This window comes from Pseudonaja textilis, chromosome 4 (genome assembly GCF_049901715.1).
Source record: "Pseudonaja textilis isolate UNSWEBS1 chromosome 4, rPseTex1.2, whole genome shotgun sequence".
NCBI lineage: Eukaryota > Metazoa > Chordata > Lepidosauria > Squamata > Elapidae > Pseudonaja > Pseudonaja textilis.
This window is the reverse complement of record NC_141993.1, coordinates 78,413,307-78,435,772: the sequence shown is the minus strand read 5'-3', so window position 1 is coordinate 78,435,772 and position 22,466 is coordinate 78,413,307. Positions and strand designations below refer to the sequence as shown.

General features: G+C 40.3%; 1 protein-coding gene across 1 annotated transcript in view; it reads left to right on the top strand.

Annotated features, from left to right (window-relative positions):
* The window catches only part of SPATA16 (spermatogenesis associated 16), a 178,305-nt gene that overhangs the window by 130,192 nt on the left and 25,647 nt on the right, over nucleotides 1-22,466 (top strand). Inside the window, exons 8-9 of the mRNA XM_026705681.2 lie at nucleotides 6,897-7,061; nucleotides 17,683-17,766. Coding sequence (XP_026561466.1) covers nucleotides 6,897-7,061; nucleotides 17,683-17,766 — 249 coding nt within the window. The remainder of the gene's footprint in view (nucleotides 1-6,896; nucleotides 7,062-17,682; nucleotides 17,767-22,466) is intronic.

Sequence of the window (22,466 nt, the reverse complement as noted above, 5' to 3'; positions counted from 1 at the left end):
TATATAATTGAGTAATTTATATATCAATGAATTGAGCCGTCTGCACGACATATAGTACGCATCATCATGACATCACTACAGGTGGTTAAACATGCTGGTGTTAAAGAAAAGTTATAACAGTGCTCGAGAGCCAAACAACAGTCATTTAGAAAAAGCTGGAATGAAATGAAGTGCCTTGCCACAATCTTGACACATCTGTGCGAAGGAGCATGATAGATGCCACACCCTATCTCTTCCTGGACCATATATTTAAACCAAGGATATGTCAACAATTGCAATTCACTCTCCTGGCCAGCTGGACACGGCAAATGTTTTATGGGTGGGGATGAACAAGAGAAACAAAACACTCACATTTCTTTTCTACTCTTTAAAAAAAGAGGCCCGAGCCAGCTAAAAGAGCCTATCATTGTGCTGCTAAAAATCAGTCAGTAAAATCAATAGAAAAGAGGCAATTTCAGGCTTTTTTTCAAAGGTTTGCATAGTGGTGAGCTGTAGACATTGATATGCTTCCCTAAGACCTCCCATTTTGCTTTTTAAAAGGTTTTTAAAAAAAGATATATGCTTGTCCTGTCAAAAATTTCAGAGAAAAAAACCTCGATCCTGGAGGCACATGTAGCCTATAGACCAGGCATGTCCAACTTCTGGCTACCCTGGGCCACACTGAGTGAGGAGGAATTCTCTCGGACTGCATAAAAATTTATATAATAATTATCATTAAAAATCACATGATACTGTTAAAAGTTTACAATCTTGTGCAGCCATGTTACTAGCTGTCCAGGGCTACATGTGAACCCTGGGGGGCTATGAGTTGGACATGCCTGTCCAACACTGTCATGGTTTCCTCAACCAAAATGGCCAGGGAGAGCTAAGCAAAACTGACACAAATCCAAATCCAAGAAGTTTCTTTATTACTCAATCTCATGCAAAACAGGACCTGTAGTGGCTTTTCCACTACTCCTTCAATCAGCAGTAAAAGCATACTGTCATACATTCTGTCCCGTTACTTATTCCAAATATCCAAGGCTAATTTGAGCTAATAAAGGTGCTGTCCATCAGCACCAGTTTCAAGCCATTTTTAGGAAAGGAACTGGTGGATTCCCCCAGGACTCACTTCCTATTGCAGCTGTTCCTTCAAACCACCAATAATCATACTGACCAACTCAATACACTTAAAGTGTATTTAAGTCACCGAGCATTTAAAAACTATGACAATTGGATGGAGTTTTCTATATTCTCCCTTCAGTGACAGGGGAAATTTTTCTTTGACACATTTAAAAAAGGCCTTGTCAATTATAAATGCCTTCAACTAGTGCAAAAATCAATCTTATATTATAATTATTTATTTCAACTATGCCCAGTATTTTTTTTACATACCACTAAGTCATTGTCAGTCTTAGCAACCACATACAGATAATCCTCATTTAGTGCCTACCTTGTCTCATTACTGTTTTAAGTTATAAGAGTGTACAAAAACAACTTTGAGACCAATCTTTACATTTATGACCATCACAGTGCTCTGTGATCATGTGAACACCATTCGGGCACTTTGCAACCAATGTACATTTATAACTATCACAGTGTCTCCAGTCATTTGTGTATTTTACACCTGGCTTATGACAAGCAGTGTTAAACTGAGCAAATAGAAATAAAATTGTAAGTCACATAATATTTCACTTAATGATCATGGCACATAGCAATGGCTGGTCCCAATTGTAGTCACTAAGTGAGGATTAGCAGCAGACAGATTTTCTTCATAATAATCTGTGCCTAACTTGGACATTCAGCTGTTCCAAAGGTGTCCTTATCTTCATTATAACTGAGTTCATCCATCTCCTACTGATTGTCCTCTTTTTAAGGCAATAGGTTCTTAATTTACATTATTCTTTAAAACCCAATTTCATCACATTCTCACATTTTTCTGTCTACCTTACTAATTTGCTTCTTTCCCGCTGATTTCTACATTCTTACATCTTAATTCCTGTATTGTCACTCTCTAGAGTATACTCCTTTTTCTACAGAGTTCGATATGTCTTTTATCTTTTTCAGTTTCTATTTTCTTTTTTTTTTTCTTTTCAAAGTCTTGGCTTTTTCTTCCCCTTTTCATCTTGTTTGTTCCTGGCTGCTCTTCTTGACTTTTGTCTTCTTTTCAATCTTGGCTCCATCTGAAGGAAATGACTCGAAGTGTTTTTTCCCTCATGCCCATCTGAGGGAAGGAAAAAACACCTCTCTTTTCCCAGTTTTCTCAGATGCTGCCTGTTTTCTGGCTGCGTCTCTTTATCACCATTTAGGTTGCTTTTTATTTGGTTCCTGGGCTGGGGACTCTGTTTTTAGGCATAGAACAACCAAGAACAAGCTTCAGCTGCCTCAATTATAGGCCAGGGATGAAAGCAAAGCAACATGGTGGCAAAATTTATTTGTGCTTCAGTTAGGGGATGCAAGGAATCTTCTGGAAGAGGCCTAGTGAAGCCATCCAAGATTCTGATTAATCCATTTGAATTTTGCTTGGAAACCTCTTCCTCCCACGGGTGTCATAGGGAATTAAATGCTTGTATAAAATAGGACTGGAAAGCAGAATGCTTCCTAACTTGAGTTCTCAGATATTAAGCATTCTTGATTCCCTTCTCTATCTTTTTTTCCACTGCATGCCTTGACCTAGTTATTTCAAGGCCACCTTTAGATAACACTTCCTTTTCTCACACAAAAAAAATCCAGTCTGAGATGTTGGCATATAGCATTTCAAATCCTGCCAGAAGCAATGCCTCCGGGTTTTGCTTAAAAGTTGACTGTGAAGGGACAGGAGAGATGTACCTATCACCACATTTCTTTCCAATTCTAATATGTTAGTGAAGGAACCCAAACAGTTTCAAAGGGAAAAATGAAGAAAGCTTATGAGCCAGGATATTAAGGGGAGGTGAAATCATATTCTTATCACTTTTCAGTTCATCTGTTAGAAGATCCTTGCTGCCTTTGTATATAATACATTTAACTAAATCTAGCAGGTGCATTTGTACAATGTGCCAGGTTTGGTTAGTTTTAATCCTGATTGGCTTTTTTGTGGTGTAGAACAGATGAACTCAACCTGTTCAGTTAATTCATAATTTGAGGGGTCCTTGGTGTTCTCTGAGCTTGGTTGTTTTCTTGCAGATGTTTCATTACCCAAAGAAAAAACAACAACCAAGCTCAGAGAACACCAAGGAGCCATCATTTCAATCCTGAGCTACAAATATCTCCTTTATTGGTAACTCATAATTTTATATTTATCTGGCAACCAGAAACCAGCAAAAAGCATTGAAATGCATGGTCACATGACTGCGAGATGCTGCAAATGACCATAAAAATGACTTGTTTGCTGAGCTCTAAAAATGTGATGATGTAACCACATGGGGCAGGTGGTGGTGGAAAATTCAGCCATCATAATGTCAAATGGTCACTAGGTGAACAATCATAAGTCAAGTCACCTGTACTGTAGCATTTCCAAACTGAAATGTACCTTGGTAAAGACATGAATAAATTATTAGACATAATAATATTTAAGCATAGGACCAAACCTGTTTTAATTCAGTAACCAGTTTAAGAATGATTATTGGCCAATCGAGTGCACTTCATATGAAGAATCATGGAATGTGTGAATTGGAAAAGATCTTACAGGTAATCTAGTCCAATTTCCTGCTCAGTGCAGAAAGGCACTGAACTACCTCAGAAGTTGTTCGGCTATTTGTTCCTCATTTGCAAACTTCCATTGGAGAGAATCCACCATTGTTCTAAACCAGGGATGGGTCACTATAGCAATTTTATGACCTGTGAACTTCAAATCCCAGAATTCCTGAGCCAGCATGGAATTCTGGGAGTCAAAGTCCACAAGTCATCAAATGACTATAGTTGCCCACCACTGTTCTAAACTAACAGTTTCTTTAGCTACCTTTTACCATAACCCAATTCCTTCTAATATTCCACTCCAAAAAAAAATCCTTTTTAATCCATTGATCTTTGTCCTGCCCTCATATGTCTTGTGCTTGACAGCCCTTTTATATCTTTGTAGCAGCTCTCATGCCTCTCCTCTGCTTTCTTTTTGCAAGCTAAAAAACCATGTCTCCTTTAACCACTCCCCCTGGGGTTTGGTTTCTTATCATCCTGGCAGCTCTCCAGTTTTAACTTACTCCAATTTCTCCATATCCCTTTTAAAGTGCGGGGTCCTTATTTAGCTTTGGTGATGAGACTGTTTACTCTAGCTGCATATTAAATATGTGACAGTTTTTAGAAACCAATTGATGGATTCCCCTGTCTGTGTTTCCTCTCTGATTTAATGTCATTTGCCAGCAGGAAAAATGATCAATCATTGTCCGTAGCATGGACTTAGCAGTAAACCTAGGTACTATGGGCAAGTGCCTTGGATGAGAGTTTTAGCTATTTTTCAAGTTCCCCTAATGACAGATCACTGATGTGGTCTAACATGGTTTAGCACTCTTCTAAAAAGACATGAACTTGTTTGCTTAAGCATGTGCCTAGCAATTTTCTGGAGAAGCAGTAAATCTGGGCATAAAATACAGTTGAGCTAATGTATTCCATGTGTGGCTGAGAGAGATACAGGCTGAAGTGTGATCTTTTAGACAAGATCTCTGCCACTTCATCTGCACCTTCCATTATGGAGGCCTAAGGACTGCAAATGACCTTGAAGTAGCCCGAGGCAGAGGTGGTATTCAGCAGATTCTGACCAGTTCTGGAGAACCAGTAGTGGAAATTTTGAATAGTTCAGAGAACCAGCAAATACCACCTCTGACTGGCCTCGCCCCATCTACTCTCTGCCTCCCAAGTCTCAGCTTTCCAACAGAGATGGAAAGCAGGTTAGTGGGGTGCAGAGGGAATGGGGATTTTGCAGTATCCTTCCCCTGCCACACCCACCAAACCACGCCCACCAAGCTACACCCACAGAACTGGTAGTAAAAAAAAAATGAATCCCACCACTGCCCCGAAGACTAGATTATAAAATAAAATTAGCATGGGAGGACAAGGAAAGGGGCAGGATCAGAATAAAAAGCCATTTTAATTAAACTTTCAATAAATTAGGATTTCAATGTAAACTGAAGCAATGAATGGAAACTGAACAAAAAAGAGAAGCAACCTAGAAGTGAGAAGAAATGTCCTGATAGAACAATTAACCCTGGAATAGTTTGCCTTCAGAAGGCGTGGGTGCTCCAACACTGGAAGCTTTTAAAAAGAGACTGGGCAACGATTTGTCTGAAATGCTATAGGGTCTTCTGCTTGAGCAGGAGTTGGACTAGAAGACTTCCAATATCTCTTCAACTCTGTTATTCTGTATTCTCTAATATATACTGGTAATGTATATATGAATGTTCCCCATTCTTGTCACATTATAATTACAGTTCACCATCAACTCATAGATAGAGGAAGGATACATTAAGAGCAACTGCGTTCTCTTCGCTGATGATGTAAAGCTATTCAACACCACAGACAATACTGCTAGCCTCCAAAAAGACCTTGACTATGTATCAGAATGGTCAAACAAATGGCAACTTCAAATCTCAACAAATAAATGCTCTGTCTTACATATTGGCAAAAAAAATCAGAAAATAAAATACAGGCTGAATAGTCAAGACCTTGTTGAGGATCCAAACTCTGTCAAGGATCTTGGAGTACTCATCTCTAATGATATAAGTGCTAGAGCCCACTGTAACTACATAGCCAAAAAGGCATTAAGAGTTGTTAATCTAATCCTATGTAGCTTTTTCTCTGGTAATATCACACTACTAACTAGAGCATTTGCTAGACCAATACTTGAATACAACTCATCAGTCTGGAACCCACATTACGTATCTGATATTAATACAATTGAGAAAGTCCAGAAATATTTCACAAGAAGAGTTCTCCACTCCTCTACTTGTTACAGAATACCTTATGCCACCAGACTTGAAATTCTAGACCTAGAAAACCTAGAACTACACCGCCTTTGGTTCAATCTAAATATAGTATATAAAATCATACATTGCAATGTCCTACCTGCAAATGAATACTTCAGCTTCAATCATAACAATACAAGAGCACACAATAGATACAAACTCAAGGTTAATTGCACCAAACTTGATTGCAGAAAATATGACTTCAGCAACAGAGTGGTCAATGTTTGGAATACTCTGCCTGACTCTGTGGTTTCTTCCCCAAACCCCCAAAACTTTAACCTTAGACTGTCTACTATTGACCTCACCCCCTTCCTAAGAGGCCTGTAGGGGGCACGCATAAGCGCACTAATTGTGCCTACTGTCCCTGTCCTATTGTTTCTTTTAGTTTTTATTTTTCTTATAAGTATCCATCTCATGTATTCAAAACTATGTTTATTCTTATACCTGTATCTTGTAAGCTATTGACAAATCAAATAAATACATAAATAAATAAACAAATAAACAAATAAATAAATAAATAAACCTAAATAAATAAACAAACAAACAAACAAACAAATAAATAAATAAACCTTTTGCACAGGCGTCTTCAAACTTGACAGCTTTAAGACTTATGGACTTCAATGCTCAGAATTCCTCCTCTAGTCATGTTAGCTCAGGGATTCTTGAAGTTGGAGTCCACAAGTTGGCAGCTATGAATTCCAGAGCTTAATTAAATTCCAGAGCAATTTATGGATGCCTGACACAAGTCTTAAAGCTGTCAAGTTTGAAGACCCCTGCTATAGCATCTGGGAGCATGTGTATTGGAGCCATATTTGTTCACCCCAGTTAACAATTATAGATCAAAAATATTCCATTGGCCTGTTTATTTGAAAGTCAAATGTGTGATTATAATAAGAGCCAACGTCAGTTGTTAAGGGCTGAAATGAGATCACTTCCACAGCTTTCAACCCCTAACCACTCTCCTTTTCCTTGTGAGCCCAGGAATCCTTCTGTGCATGTTCAGGTGTGATAGAAAAGCTGCAATATGCAAGCCTCCTTGGACGCCTGCAGCGCATCAAAGAACAATCTCAAGTGATCAATCAAGCTATGGCTGAGCTGGCCACTATTCCTTACCTCCAGGATATCAGCCAACCAGATGCAGAACTGGTAAGCATGCTGTTTCTCAGCCCTTTTGGAATTGGTTTGGAGGACAAAGGAAGGAAGGAAGCTAGAATTTTATTTTTGGTTTCTGCTCCTTAGGAATATGTACTGGGACTCTGAAATCCTGAGCATGGCATTCTGCCAAAGTCTGGGCTAAGCGTATGAAGTGGCCTGGATTCAGGGCAATATTTTTATGGCCATTGCAAGATCTCTTTGTTCTATTGTGAAAGACTGTAAATTATAGTTTTCCTAACTAGTGTTCTATTGCATATGTGAGGGTGAGGGACACACAGCAAGGGTGTCAAACTCAAGGCCCACGCAATGCTTAAATCTGGGGCTGCCTGGAAATAGCAAAGGACCAGCCCATGGTGCCTTTGGCAGCCAAAATGTCAAAATGATTCAGGAGGCCATCCAGTCTGAAAATGGGCTGCACGCTCGCCCCCCCACACACACACATGCCCCATTTTGGCTGGCAAAGTTCTTCAGGAGGCATTCCAGGCTGAAAACTGGCTGCACATTCCTCCCCCCCCCCTCCATTTTGGCCAGCAAAGTGCTGCAGGAGGCTATCCAGGCTGTCTCTCCCTTTCCACGCCCCCGGGCTGGCCCACAAAGGAGAACTACAATGCTGATCTGGCCTTCAAAGAAATCCAGTTTGACACCCCTGCAATAGAGTAACAAGAAGAAGGACACAATGATCTAAGGTCAAACAGAATGCAGGGATGTAAAAGCCATGGCTCCCTTGCAAGTAAATGTGGGGATATGATGGAGTGTGAAGATCCATGATAGGACAAATGTAGTAGGAATCACATCTACATAGGATTACTTGTTCTTGAGAGGCAAAGCAAAGACTCCAATTAACTTCTGAAAGGGCTTGAGGGCATTAAGGTTCATTGTTGTTATTGTTCAGAAGAAGAAGAAAACTGTCCCCCACATTCATAAGCTACTTTTCAATGTCACCATATGGTAATCTCAGAGCCATGCCAAAGAGCAATTGTTGCTAAGAACCTATAATATTATCAATGGTTGGAAATTTGGAGCAGGCAATACTCACTAAACCATGAAGGAGATTCAGAGCCAGTTTAAGGGACTGCAATTTATATAATTGGATTGGATTCCAGAAATGCATCCCCTACAAATACAGCAGCAGAACAAAGTGAAGCAGAAATGTAAATATGAAAAACTTATACTGTCATTTCCTGCCTCTATGACTCTAACCCAGATTATATATCTGTTGCTCATGGCTTTTCATGTGGGCAGGTTCACCTCAGGCCAACATAATTCGCAATACCCAATAAGTAAATCAGACTGATAGAAATTTCCAATCATTTCCAAAATGAGTAGTGATGGCATGGTGGCTAGAATGCAATACTGCAGGCTACTTCTGCTGACTGCCGACTGCCTGCAATTTGGCAATTTGAATTTCACCAGGCTCAAGGCTGACTCAGCCTTCCATCCTTCCAAGGTTGGTAAAATGAGGAGCCAGATTATTCAGGGCAATATGCTGACTCTGTAAACCGGTTAGAGAGGAGTGTAAAACACTATGTACATTCAGAAAGTCTAAGTGCTGTTGCTATTGCTATGTCCTTCTTTGGCCCTTAAAATACACAGGAGATTAGTTTAACTCAAAATCCAAGTAGAAAACACTCAGAGCAGAAACCTGCCCTATAAAGCAGACAATAAAATGGGTCAGATGTTTTCATATTGGCACATCCAATCATCAGTCCCTGCTGGAAGTGTATTCACCAGTAGATAAACAATTGCATTCTCCATCTTCAGTGTTGGATTCCCATTGAGGAATTTATCATTGAAACCACAAGGAGACCCTCTGCTGATCCAGATGAAAATACAGCTAATTCTGGACATTGTTCCCCAATGCAGCCAACCCAAAAATACCAAAAAGCCTGCAAGCAAGGAAGAAAATACTATGCAATGACACAATGTCTGTTTTGCATGCAGGCTACTATTTGGCTATGTTCACATGAAACACTTGATCAGATCAGATAAAGATGACCATATGTAGCTATACAACTAGCTTAGCTTGGTCAGTGTTTGAATAGTTTAGCTTCTTCTGCTTTCCTATTCCATTTCCTTGGTTTAAGCTCTGTCTAAACTTAGAAAATGTATCACAAACCATCCTAAGATTGTGAAAATGCAGACCTGTGGGGGGAAAAAATTAGGTTATCCAAATTGGAATCCATTTGGATCCATATTTACCCAAGCACACATCTATAATATAATGAAGCCAAATGTAAGTTTTTAGAGGGAGAAGTTTATATCCATAAGGGTAAGTAAAATTATATTTAAAAAGTATAGTTAAAAGCCAGCACTTTTAAGCTTTCCATATGGTGGGAGAAAGAAGACAATGAAATACTACATCCACTGACTGGATCCTGCAACATTATCTTGGGACACATATATTCATCTTCATTCCTGAATTCTATAGCCTAATTATGCTGGAGATTTTCATCTGCTATAGAATATTCCTACGGTTGAAAAATGTGCTAGTTCTACTAAAAAATGCTGAAAGCACGAAGCCTACTTTCTTAGTGGTAATTTTCACTACATCCTCTTAACTTAAACTCTGTTTGAACTTGATTGCCCCATCCATTTCAAGATTAGGACTGCAGTGTTTAATGGAAACAGGGGAGCATTGTTTTTGTTACAGAATCAGGAAAATCAAATGAAACTCCATCAAAATTTTAGACCTAATCTTGTTTATGTGCTTAAGAATTTAATTTTGCTGTTCATATCACAAAGCTGGTCTGGTTAGAGCCAAGGAGCTAATATGGATAATTCCATGATACAAACAAACTGAACCAAGGACAAACTGAATTTCCAGTTGGAATTGCACATTATCCTAAGCAATGCTTTCCCCAGCCAGGATGTATTGAGTAAATTATAACTGGATAGTCTTCCACTCACAAATCCCAAACCATAGTTTACAAATTGCATCAGTTGAGAGACCATACAGCATACTAAATCAAGTATGGGGCTCTACATGGGGCTGCCCTTGAAGAGCATCCAGAGGCTCCAATTGGTGCAAAATGCAGTGGCCCGCATGGTTTTGTGCAGAGCCTGGTGTGCACGTGTATTACCTCTCCTACGGGAGCTGCATTAGCTGCCGATTTGCTTCCGGGTGCAATTCAAGGTGCTGGTTGTCACCTTTAAAGTCATGGCTTGGGACCCAGTTATCTGACGGACCGTCTCTTGCCGGTCACATCTACCCGACTCATCAGAGCAAGGAGGCAGGGAATGCTGCAGGTCCCATCCTCAAGGGAGATACACCTGTTGGGCCCCAGAAGAAGGGCCTTCTCTGTGGTGGCTCCCTCTCTCTGGAACATCATTCCCCCAGAGATTAGAGTATCACTCTAATACTCTTCCGGAAGGTGCTGAAGACCTGGTTCTGCCAGTGGGCCTGGGGAACCTAGAGCGGGATGGAGCCCATTAAAAGGCTTGTGTGATCTGCTGCCACTGGGGCAGGATGTGTGTGATTTTATTATATTATACTGTATTAGTTTATTTGATTCTTTTTATTAGTTTTATTGTTTTAAATGTGGTTTTATATTCTGTAAGCCAACTTGAGTCATCATGGCGGCAATATAAATTCAATAAATAAATAAATAAATGAAAGCCAAACAATTTACAGAATGCTTAATATTTTGGATTAATTACCCCCTGTACTTTTGTTGTTATTGTCTTCTCTCAAAATATATTGATAGTCATCACGAAGACAAGCATATCACCACAAAAGCAAATAGGTTTGCACACAATATCCTAATGTATTTTTTTCTCCTCTCTTCTCCACAACAAGTCAGAAAACCTTCAAAAGACTACTTTCCTGCAATTAACAAACCAGAATTTTAAACTGGTTTTTAAACTGTTGAAATTGTTGGCTTGTTCCAAACAGAGTAACCAAGCTTTGCTGATTCAAATGATTAAATAAGGACTTTAAAGTTTAAGATAGGAGGCCAAGAAGAGAGGAAAGAAGGAACCAAGTCTTTTAACATAAACTCAAAGCTACCCATCCCAACAGAAGCCCTCTTTTTTTAAAAAAACCCACAAAATGTCATTATTAATTCCTGTAAATTAAACACATCTTAAAGATACAATCGGCTTTATTGAAATGTTGTACCCTTTTCAGAAAATACTGCATGCAAATGTATTTCTCCTTTCAGTTGGGTGAGGAATCTGAATATTCCCTCCAGTGAAACAGAATTTAATGCAGTGATAGGATTCCTTGCCTCTCAAATATTCCAACAATGAACAGAAAACTTCCCTTATCTTTTTAAGCTCCACAACTTGTGTATCACAAACTCACTCCTCAAAGGGCCCATTTCTAATCTAGCTGCTCAGCTTTCATACTTCTTTTGAGTCCTGAGGGTTTTTTTTTCTTTTCTTCCATTCAATCCTGTTCCATTCTTGAAGTCTGCTTGAAGAAGACCCTGCTGTTTTCTTGGCAAGATTTTTCAGATGTGCTTCACCATTGTCTCCTTCGTAGGGCTGAGAGAGAGTGAATGTCTCAAGGTTGCCCAGCTGGCTTTGTGCCTAAAGTGAAATTAGAATTCTATCCTGATGCCCTAACCCCATGATGGCAAACCTGTGGCACATGCAGAGCCATTTGTGCTGCCATGTGCGCTGCAGGCAAACTTACCTCACTGCACATGCATGTGCCTCACAGCTGATTTTTTGGCTGGTTTGAGGTCTTTTTTGGCCTCCCAGAGGCTTGAAAAAAGCCTCGGAAGGTTTTGCAGGCCCAGTAATAGGCCCATTTTGTCACTTCCTGTAACACCGGAAGTGGCAAACCAGGCCTTTTATTCAACCTCCAAAGCCTGCAGAGGCTTTTGTCAAGCCTCTGGGAGGCTGAAAAAGGCCTCAAACCGGCCAGAAAGTCACCTGTGAGGCACGGTGTAGGTAAGTGAGGGGATTGTGTGCACATGCGCAGGGGGTGTGGGAGGGTGCGCACATTGCCTTCTGGGTGCTGGCACATGAGTGAACACACACGAGGGCATGCACAATTTTTGGCACAGGAGCCCCAAATGGTTAGCCACCACTGCCCTAACCACTACATCAAACTAGGTCTTATAGTAGGCTTAGAACACTACAAAATCAGAAGAGAGTTGGAAGGGAATTTAGAGATCTTCTAGTCCAGTGCCCCCCATCAACCTTGTGGGCATTAAGAACTGGTTCTGTGAGGAGAAGTTTTTCCATGGACCAGAGGGGGTGCGGTTTTGCATGCTGTTTGCATTCCATGAATGAGGCTTTGCGTGGCCTGGTTGCTGGCATGCCATGGACTGGTGCTGGTTCACAGACCAGGGCTGGGGACACCTGTTCTTTATGTAATAGATGAGTAGAGTAGAGTAGAGCAGAGCAGAGCAGAGCAGAGCAGAGCAGAGTAGAGTAGAGTAGAGTAGAGTAGAGTAGAGTAGCACTAGCACTAGCACTAGCACTTAGACTTCTATACCACTTTACAGTGCTTTACATCCTTCTCTAGGCTGCTTACAGAATCAGCATATTGCCCCCAACAATTTGGGTCCTCATTTGACTGACCTCAGAAGGATGGAAGGCTGAATCAACCTTAAGCCTGGTGAGAGTTAAACTGCCAAATTGCAGGCAACCTGCAGTCACCAGAAGTAGCCTGCAGTACTGCAGTCTAACCACTGCACTACCTTGGAATGGAATGGAACGGAACGGAACGGAACAGAACAGAACAGAACAGAACAGAACAGAACAGAATAGAATAGAACAGAATAGAAATCAGAGTTGGAAGGGACCTTAGAGGTCTTCTAGTCCAGCTCTCTGCTCAAGCAGGAAACCTGATATCATTTCAGACAAATGGTTGTCCAATCTCTTCTAGAAAACTTCCAGTGTTGGAGCTTTCACAACATCTGTAGGAAAGTTGTTCCAAACATTAGAGACCAGGCTAGTGACTGAATCCAATGTTGCCTCCACAAAGAAAGATCTCAAAGGAAGGAAAGCTATATGTTATTTTAGTTCTTGGCTAGCAACCTATAAATCCCAGGGACACATGTGGTCCCCAATCCACATTTTTGTGGCTCTAAAGGTCATGCTCAGCCACTGAACCCAATGACTGAAAATCTGAGAGGGGAAACACGAAGACTGAGCTTCAATTCACATTTTAAAAGTAAAGAAAATCCAGAGGAAGGCAAGAACCAGCATCGTAATCCTGCCTGTATATGCATCGTTCCACCCACAGCAACTCTTGGCTCCTCTTAGAAATGTTAAGTGTAGCCCCTGATCATTAAAACTGGTTAAAATTATCCCTTGTAACAGTTTGAAGTAGACCCTTCCTAAATATATCAGTCCTTCTGATAAAAGACAGAATCCCAAGCTCTACTTCAAACTGTTACAAGGGATAATTTTAACTGTGCATGCATTTAAATTAATTATGTTATGCAAATGAACTGTTTCTAGGTTTTTTTTCCCTCCTTTCTGGAAAGAGTGACAGCCCAAGCTATACATCACAGTTTAAACACATGCCATGAAAACAGTATTTAAAACTAGCTCTTCCAGTTGCAAACCTCATCTTTTGGATAATCCCAATAACCTTTTCAAGGGTAGCATTGCGAGCAAATCACCTCTAGCAGGTCTGCAAAGCTTTCAGGCTTTCTTTATTAAACTTGGCAGCATCAGAAACCCAAGATGAATATTCTACAATGAATAAACTAATGTTTCTTAGGGCACAAGTAGATATAATTCAAAAGGATGTTTATAAACAGAAGGATGCGTATAAACAAGTTTATAAAGAAGAATTTTCAATAGAGGAGCTGAATCCAAATGAGGTTGGGTTCACAAACTGCATTACATCATGGTTTGTTTGACTAAGTCACAGTGGTTGGTTGGATTAATACAACATGCTGAACTAAAACCAAATAAATCTTACATGATGTGCAAAATCAAATGGAGACTACTTTTTCCAGTTTCCCAAGTTTAATGAAGCTACTGACCCTGTGAAAAAAAAACATAGAACAAGGGTCCCCAAACTTGGCAACTTTAAGACTTGTGGACTTCAACTCCCAGAATTCCTCAACTAACCATGGCTGGCTGAGGAATTCTGGGAGTTGAAGTCCACAAGTCTTAAAGTTGCCAAGTTTGGAGACCTCTGACACAGAACATAACTTCCACCTCTCCCTGGTACATTCTGCTCCTTTCCTTCCCATCTTTTAACTTTAGTTATAATCTGTATTTTCATCTGTGATTTTATTTAGATTTTTATACATTGGTGTATATATAATTACGGTTCCATTTTGATGTTCTAAGCTGCCTAGAGTTGCCTTGGCAGCAAGATGGGTGGCAAACAAATTTAATGAATCACTTAATTTAAATTTTAATTATTGATTAAAGTTTAATTAATTAATTAAAAGATACATATGGTGTCTGCCCATATTTCGATGCAAGACAGGAAATATCTGATGCAGTGCAATTTTGTTTGGAAAAAAAAATCTGTTCATCCTGTAAGATCAGACAGAGTTGAAATGCTTCATTAAGCAATCCATTAAGCAACCTTATCTGATAAGACATTGGAGACTGGAGACTAAAACACATGAAGACCAGTTACAGGAACTGGGCATGGCTAGTCTAGTGAAGAGAAGGACCAGGGGAGACAGGGTAGCAGGGTTCCAATCAGAAGTGGTATTCAGCAGGTTCTGACCAGTTCTGGAGAACCGGTAGCAGAAATTTTGAGTAGTTCGGAGAACCAGCAAATACCACCTCTGGAGATTTTACAGTATCCTTCCCCTGCCACGCCCACCAAGCCACACCCACAGAACCAGTAGTAAAAAAAAAAAATCCCATCACTAGTTCCAATATTTGAGGGGCTGCCACAGAAAGGAAGGAATCAAGCTATTTTCCAAGGCACCTGAAGGCCAGACAAGGAATAATGGATGGAAACTGAACAAGGAGAAATTCAACCTGGAAATAAGGAGAAATTTTCTGACAGTGAGAACAATCAACCAATGGAACAGAAGTTGCCTTCAGAAGTTGTGGGAGCTTCATCCCTGGAAGCTTTCAGGAAGAGACTGGACAGCCACTTGTCAGAAATGGTGTAGGGTTTCCTGCTTTGGCGGGTTGGACTAGATGACCTACAAGATTCCTCCTGACACTGTTAATCTGCAAAGATGTGCTTGTCTATCAGCCTGGCACACACACACACACACACACACACCAGATTGAAATGGCCCTAATTCTGCTTTGCTTTAAGTGTATCTTAAATATAGGTGGTCCTGTTTAATGACTGCCTGGTTTAGTGAGTATCCAGAGTGAGTATCCAGAGTTCTAACCGTGGGTAAAAAATAACTCTGCAACCAGTCCTTGTATTTATGACCTTTATAGCTCTGTAGTTACCTGTAACCCTGTTCACAGCTGTGGTGTGCAAATTTCAGCCTTGCTGCAGATTAATGATTTAATTGATAGGTTATGTTGAAACTGATTTTGAGGGTCTATTTAAAGCTGCAATTTCTGTATCTGGAGATTGCCTCTTGGAGTTCATTATGAACTGTGTTATTCCACAAGAACAGAATAGCATGCATCTTAGGGAACCAGTATCACTTTCCACCTTTTTATTTTGTGTCCGTTTTGTGTCATATATTTCCTGTAATTGAGGTGTTAATTTTATTGTATTTTTTGATACCATTTTGGAATCTAATGTATTGTAAGATATTTTACATGTGTTTTGATTCACCATGATTGATGCTATTTTAGCTTTTGCTAAAATGCTATATTTTCATGCTATTTTAGCTTTTGAATTTAAAAAAGAACACAATAAAGTTTTTTAAAAATAGGAAAGGAAAGCTGAAGACTGTAAAATCATGATGTTTCACTTAGCAACTATTTTGCTTTTAGGTCCAAATTGCCAGTCGCAATTGTTATCACTACACAAAACTATTTACCTGGCTCTTTCTCCAGGGTCTGAGCTAGGGTGAGATGTAAGCTGTCTATAGCTTGTCCCACCAGGATTCACATTTTTTAACCCATTTGTGATGGTTTTTTTTTTATAACTTTGTTTTTAATCTTCTACCCTGCCCAGAGTCATTGACAAGTTGGCGGCCTAAGAATGTGAATATACAAAAACGAACCCAACAGACTAATAACTTAGAGAGAATAGGTTAAACAATATTCATTATGACTATTGTAATGCGCTCTACATGGGCCTACCCTTGAAGAGCATCTGGAGGCTCCAGTTGGTGCAAAATGCAGTGGCCCACATGGTTTTGAGCAGACCCCGGTGTGTACATGTATCACACCTCTCTTGTGGGAGCTGCATTGGCTGCCGATTTGCTTCCAGGTGCAATTCAAGGTGCTGGTTGTCACCTTTAAAGCCTTTCATGGCTTGGGACCAGGGTATCTGAGGGACCGTCTCTTGCCAGTCACATCTCCCAGACTCCTCAGAATGTGGAGGCAGGGAATGTTGCATATCTCCATCCTTGGGGGAGATACACCTGGTGGGACCCAGAAGAAGGGCCTTCTCCATGGTGGCTCCCTCTCTCCGGAACATCATTCCCCCAGAGATTAGACTGGCCCCCATTCCTCCAGAAGCTGCTGAAGACCTGGTTCTGCCAGTGGGCCTGGGGAACCCAGAGCGGATGGAACCCATTAAACGGCTCGTGTAATCTGCTGTTGCTGGGGTGGCAGAGGTGGGGGGTGATTTTACTATATTAACTTATTTGATTTTACAAGTTTGATTGTTTTAAATTGTGGTTTTGTATGTTGTAAACCGCCTAAAGTCGCAAATAAGCAGCAATACAAATCAAATAAATAATAAATACATAAATAAATAAAATTATGCCAGGGGTATCAACCTTGATTTCATTGAGGGCCACATCAGGGTTGTTTTTGACCAGGGGGGTGGGTGTCCATGGCCAGGGTGGGTGTGGCCAGGGTGGGTGTGGCCAGGTCAAATCACTCATGTCAGGGGCATCTGTGGTGGCTTTGTTTGGGGCTGGAAGGACCCTCCTGTAGCCCTCTGCCAGCAAAAAGAGAGCTCGGGAGGACCATGTGTAGTCCTCCTGGGCTTCATTTTCAGCCATGACAGCCTCCCCCAGCATTCTGCCAGCAAAAATGGTGCTGAGGAGGGGGCTCTGTTTTCACTGGCAGAAGCACAGCAGGCCAGTCCTTCTCTGTTTCCAGGGCAGCCCCATGGGCCAAATCTAAACACCCCACAGGACGGGTCCAGCCCACGAGCTTTGAGTTTGATACTATTATTAGGCTATACATTTTAGTCTCATTTTAATTTTAGTAGAACACACAAGTGTGCATTCAATTATTATATTGAAACTAATGGAACTTATATGTTCTAATTTTTTCTTATTGCTACAGAACACAAATAATTGTTTTAAAAAATGCAATTGTTATAAACCTACCAACAAAAAAAAAAATCCTAGGCTAAAAACTCATATTTACTAATGCATATTTACTTATTCGGGATCATAACAAAAAGCAAAATGTGGATTATGTCCGGGGGGCAGACGAAGTGATGCTACTCATTGTGCAAAAGATGAGCAATAAAATCATCAGCGTCCAAATGATTTTTTAATTAGCTTTTAATCTGTGTATTTAGGAAAGTTATTTCTGTGTGAATTCCATTCTGATAATTTTTATCTTGGTGTCACAGCTGCAGTCACTAATGGCAGATGCCATGGACACCCTCGAAGGAAGGAAAAGTGATAAAGAACGTGTCTGGAATAAAATTCAAAAGGTAAAAAAAGCCATGTTGGAGACTAAGCCCAGAGAGCAGATGCTAAGAAGTTAAGGTTTGTCAAGAGGTGATATCAGTTCTTGAAGGTGATGAAAAGTTTGCTCTCGTTTCTAAAAGGTTTCAAAATTTTAGCCTCGGCCAATTCATGCCCTTTTGAAAAAGAGTTTCATTCTTTGTATCTGTACATTCCATATGAGAAGGCAGGCTGATTGGGAATGTTGAGGAATGTGCTTTGAGCACGCTGCAATGATAATGTTCCAAAATGCTGTGCAACTGCACAACCACAAAACAGTGAAGAAAGCTAAGAAACAGTAGGGAACAACTACTTAATATGCAAGTAGCCCGGGTTCAAATCCCAGAAAGATTATGGCTAGCTAACGAGAGCTAAATAGCTTGAAATAGATCTCTTCTAGTCTCCCTTTATTTCTTTGTTGGTAAAATATAAATTCAACACTAACAAAGACTACATTTGGATACAAACACATCTAGTTTTCTCCTGAGTTTTAGATACAAGCTACAAATGGAACGGTTTGAGTTTTACATTAATATGGTTATGTCAGATGGAGGCAGCCAGATCCATACTGGAAGGTTTCAAGCTGACTACTTTATTGTATTCTACTTATAATACGTGAATCTCACCAGATTGCTTGCCTTCTCTTGGGAACAAACAGATGATGTTCCAGGAACTTGGAGAAGGGTGTCAATCCTAATCCTCTTGCAGCTGCACAACAACTCAAGGCTAATTCCCTGCTTGACCCTTCCTCCTTGCCTGGCTGATAGTTTCCCAACAGGTTCTCTGTGCATTTGAGTCTAAATTGCAATTAGTTTTTATAAAGGCAAAAGAGAACATGTCAGTTTGATAATCTATATTTTGAACTTTGCTAATCCTGGTTAAACATGAGGACCAAATAACTACTTAACATGCAGTTCAAACCAGCCAGCTATGTGACACGCTAAAAGGGGAAAAGGCAATGCATAATATGCTGTGAATATTATGGCTTCCCTACCAAATAATAATAAAATAATCTGCTGGGGGGTGGAATAAAAATTAAGCAGGAACTTGGTGAAAGTCCCCAAAAGAGGAGGTGGAAATTTACAAAGTTTTCAAAGGGTAGGAAGGTTTTTGTTTTGTTTTTTCTCTTAATTTATTTTTACAGTTTCCCCAACTAAATGTTTGTTTAGATTTCAGATGCATGTTTAAAAATACAGCACAGAAAGTACTGATTCATATGACATAGAATGTAGAATGTATAGACTATAACTTCAAACAGATGTGGGCAGATGTCAGGGACTGTGGGGTGTGAAAGGGGAAAAGATGAATGAATCTTTATATATCATCTAATTGCGGGTAGAAGGGCAGTCCTGCCTGCATCCTTAAACCTAAATAAGTAAAGAGAGGGATGTTCCTCCCTCAAAAATGTACGCGTCTGTTTTGGATCTGGAATTAGCTGTGAGCTAAGAGCAGGGGAGGATGGCTGTTAAGTATCATTTGGATGTTTTGCAGGTATCAAAATTATGTTTCACAGATAACCAGATACCTTAATTATTTAACAGAAAACCAGAAACTTTATTTCCAAAATCAAGGGTCAAATTGGGACTCCTACTGATATACTGGGCTCCCTTTTGCACATTCCTGAGCTATTTCAACTTACCACCAGGTTGATGGTGGTATATCCCATTTTATAATGCTGGGAAACCATGTCTGTTTTGGGCTAGACTCCATTCCCTGAGCACCAAACATGTCTGAGGTCACACATTCAGCCTCTTTCTGTCTCAGAGAAGGTACAATGTGATCTGAAGTACAGAACCTTAGCATTTGTCTTTTGCCATGGTGAGACCACTCATATCTATGAAGCTAACCAGTGCCACCAATTTCCAGAGCAAGGGGGAACCAAATGGATAGGGCTTTCTCAGATAGCTAATGGAGCTACTTAAGAGCTGTGGTGGCACAGTGGTTGGAATGCAGTACCGCAGGCTACTTCTGCTGACTGCTGGCTGCCAACAGTTCAACAGTTCGATCTTGACCGGCTCAAGATTGACTCAGCCTTCCATCCTTTTAAGGTTGGTAAAATGAGGAGCCAGATTGTTGGGAGCAATATGCTGATTCTGTAAACTGCTTAGAGAGGGCTATAAAGCACTGTAGAGAGAGATATAAGTCTAAGTGCTCTTGCTCTTGCTATTGCTACTTGCTGAATGATTGAAGAATCCCATGGACCTGGTAGGCAGTTCTATCAAGACTATGCTCAAACTTTGACATACAGAGGCAACTGGGCTTTTGATAGGAGGCTGCCTGAGTGAGATAGATAGATAGATAGATAGATAGATAGATAGATAGATAGATAGATAGATAGATAGATAGATAGATAGATAGATAGATAGATAGATAGATATCCCTTTCTCCCTCCCTCCCTCCCTCTCTCTCTCTCCCTCCCTCCTTCTCTCCCTCCCTCTCTCCCTCCCTCCTTCCCTCTCTCCCTCCCTCTCTCTCTCTCTCTCCAAGTCAAGATTACTTCTGCTTTTTTGATGAGCTTTGGGAGATGAAGCAATACAAGTAGTCCTTGACTTACAACAGTTCATCTACTGACTGTTCAAAGTTACAACAGCACTGAAAAAAGTGACTTGAGACCATTTTTCACACTTATGACCATTGCAGCATCTCCACGATGATGTAATTTACATTTAGATGCCTGACAACTGAATCATATTTATGACAGTTGCAGTGTCCCAGAGTCATGTGGTCATCTTTTTGCAACCTTCTCACAAGCAAAGTCAATGGGAAGCCAGATTCACTTAACAACTGTGTTATTAATTTAATAATCCCAGTGATTCACTTAACAAATGGGGCAAACTCGCTTAACAAATTTCTCACTTAGCAACATGAGGTTTGGGCTCAATTGTGGTCATAAGTTGAGGAGATTCCTGTATAGGAGAGTCCTAGAGTGGTACTGATGAAAGACAAAGAGCAAATTATGACTCATGGGTAAGAGCTCAAGTTTGAGTCTATACTGTGCAGAAAAAGAGCAAAATCCCCTGCTTTTAGTCTCCTACAGATTGCTGACTAGGTGCCCTTTATAGTATAACCTGGATGCTTTTAGGGAAGGACAGGGTAGATGAGCATTTTATAAGTTGCTATGATAAATTTCTTTGGTATCTGGAAAGAAAGTCACTTATATGAGCCACGATGGCACAGTGGTTAGAGTGCAGTACTGCAAGCTACTTCTGCTGACTGCCGGCTGACTGCAATTTGGCAGTTCAAATCTCACCAGGTCAAGGATGACTCAGCCTTCCATCCTTCTGAAGTGGGTAAAAGGAGGACCCAGATTGTTGGGGGCAATATGTGGATTCAGTAAACCGCTTAGAGAAGGCTATGAAGTACTATAAAGAGATATATAAGTCTATGTGCTTTTGCTATTGCTATATTTGTTCAGGAATGAGGGGGCGGCTCTTAGAGAATTGATAAGGGCTGCTTCTGGGAGGATTATGGCTGATGGTACTCTGTCCAGAAGAAATAGACAGGAATCTCTGTCACATCAACTCTGTAACTTGCAAGTAACAGGAGGTGGGTTCAGAGGAGTAGTTGGTGCATCCTTGAACGAGGGTTACATTGACTGCCTTGAAGAAAGCAGTGATCAATCCCACCCCCAAGAGTCAATAATTGACCCAGCTGTTTTTGATAACTATTAACTAGTCTTTTACTTCATTTTGGGAAGAAGGCGATTGAATAAGTAGAAGGCCTGCATCTGTAGGGCCTCTGATTAAGTGGATGAATTTGGACCTTTTCAATCGGAGCCTAAGCATAGAAACCAGATTCTGTGGTTTTGTGGATGACCTATGGTGGGATCAAGATGTATGTATGTGACCATCATAATTCTGCTAGACCTCTCAGCAGCTTTCAATACCATTGTTTGTCTTATTCTTGTGGACCAGTTTCAAGGGTTAGAAGTGAGAGTTGGTACTTCTTTGCACTGATTCTCTTCCTTCCAGACTGAGCAATTTCAGTTGATAGAAAGGAAGAAACCGTGTCCTTGGACTTTTACATGAGAAGGTACTAGCTGTGGCCTTGGATGGCTTTTGGGCAACTCTATCTTTTCCATCAGGAAAATAAATTTCTGACTGGAAGGTCCGGCTTGTAGTGACACATGGCTTGATCACTTTGATTGTTTGGAATTTATTTATTTGTTTATTAAATTTATATTGTACCATCTCACTGTCAAACAATGGCAGTCAGTGTGGAAATGCCACTGAAGACCACTCAGAAGTTACAGCTACTGCACAGAAGCCCAAAGATACTGGCAGAAAATCAAAAAATGGTTGGAGGAAATAATGGCTGAGCAGATTGAATTAAAACCAGAATTCTTCCTATTAGGGATATTCAATAGACAACTCCTAAAAAAAGCCAAATATATAATATTACACATACTTACTGCAGCTAGATTAGCTTTTGCACAATGTTAGAAACAAGCCGATATTCCAACAGAGGAAATGACTATTCAGAAAATAGTAAGCTGTGCAGAAATGGATAAATTGACCCTAGCACTTAAGGATAAAGAATCATCAGAATATTACAAGAGCTGGGAATGTCGGTATGATTGGATAGAACAAAGATAGATAATATAATAGTAAACATTATTAAACTGTAAAGGAGGTAGAAACTATATACTCACATTAAGATTTAATTGTAAATATGACACCAATAATGA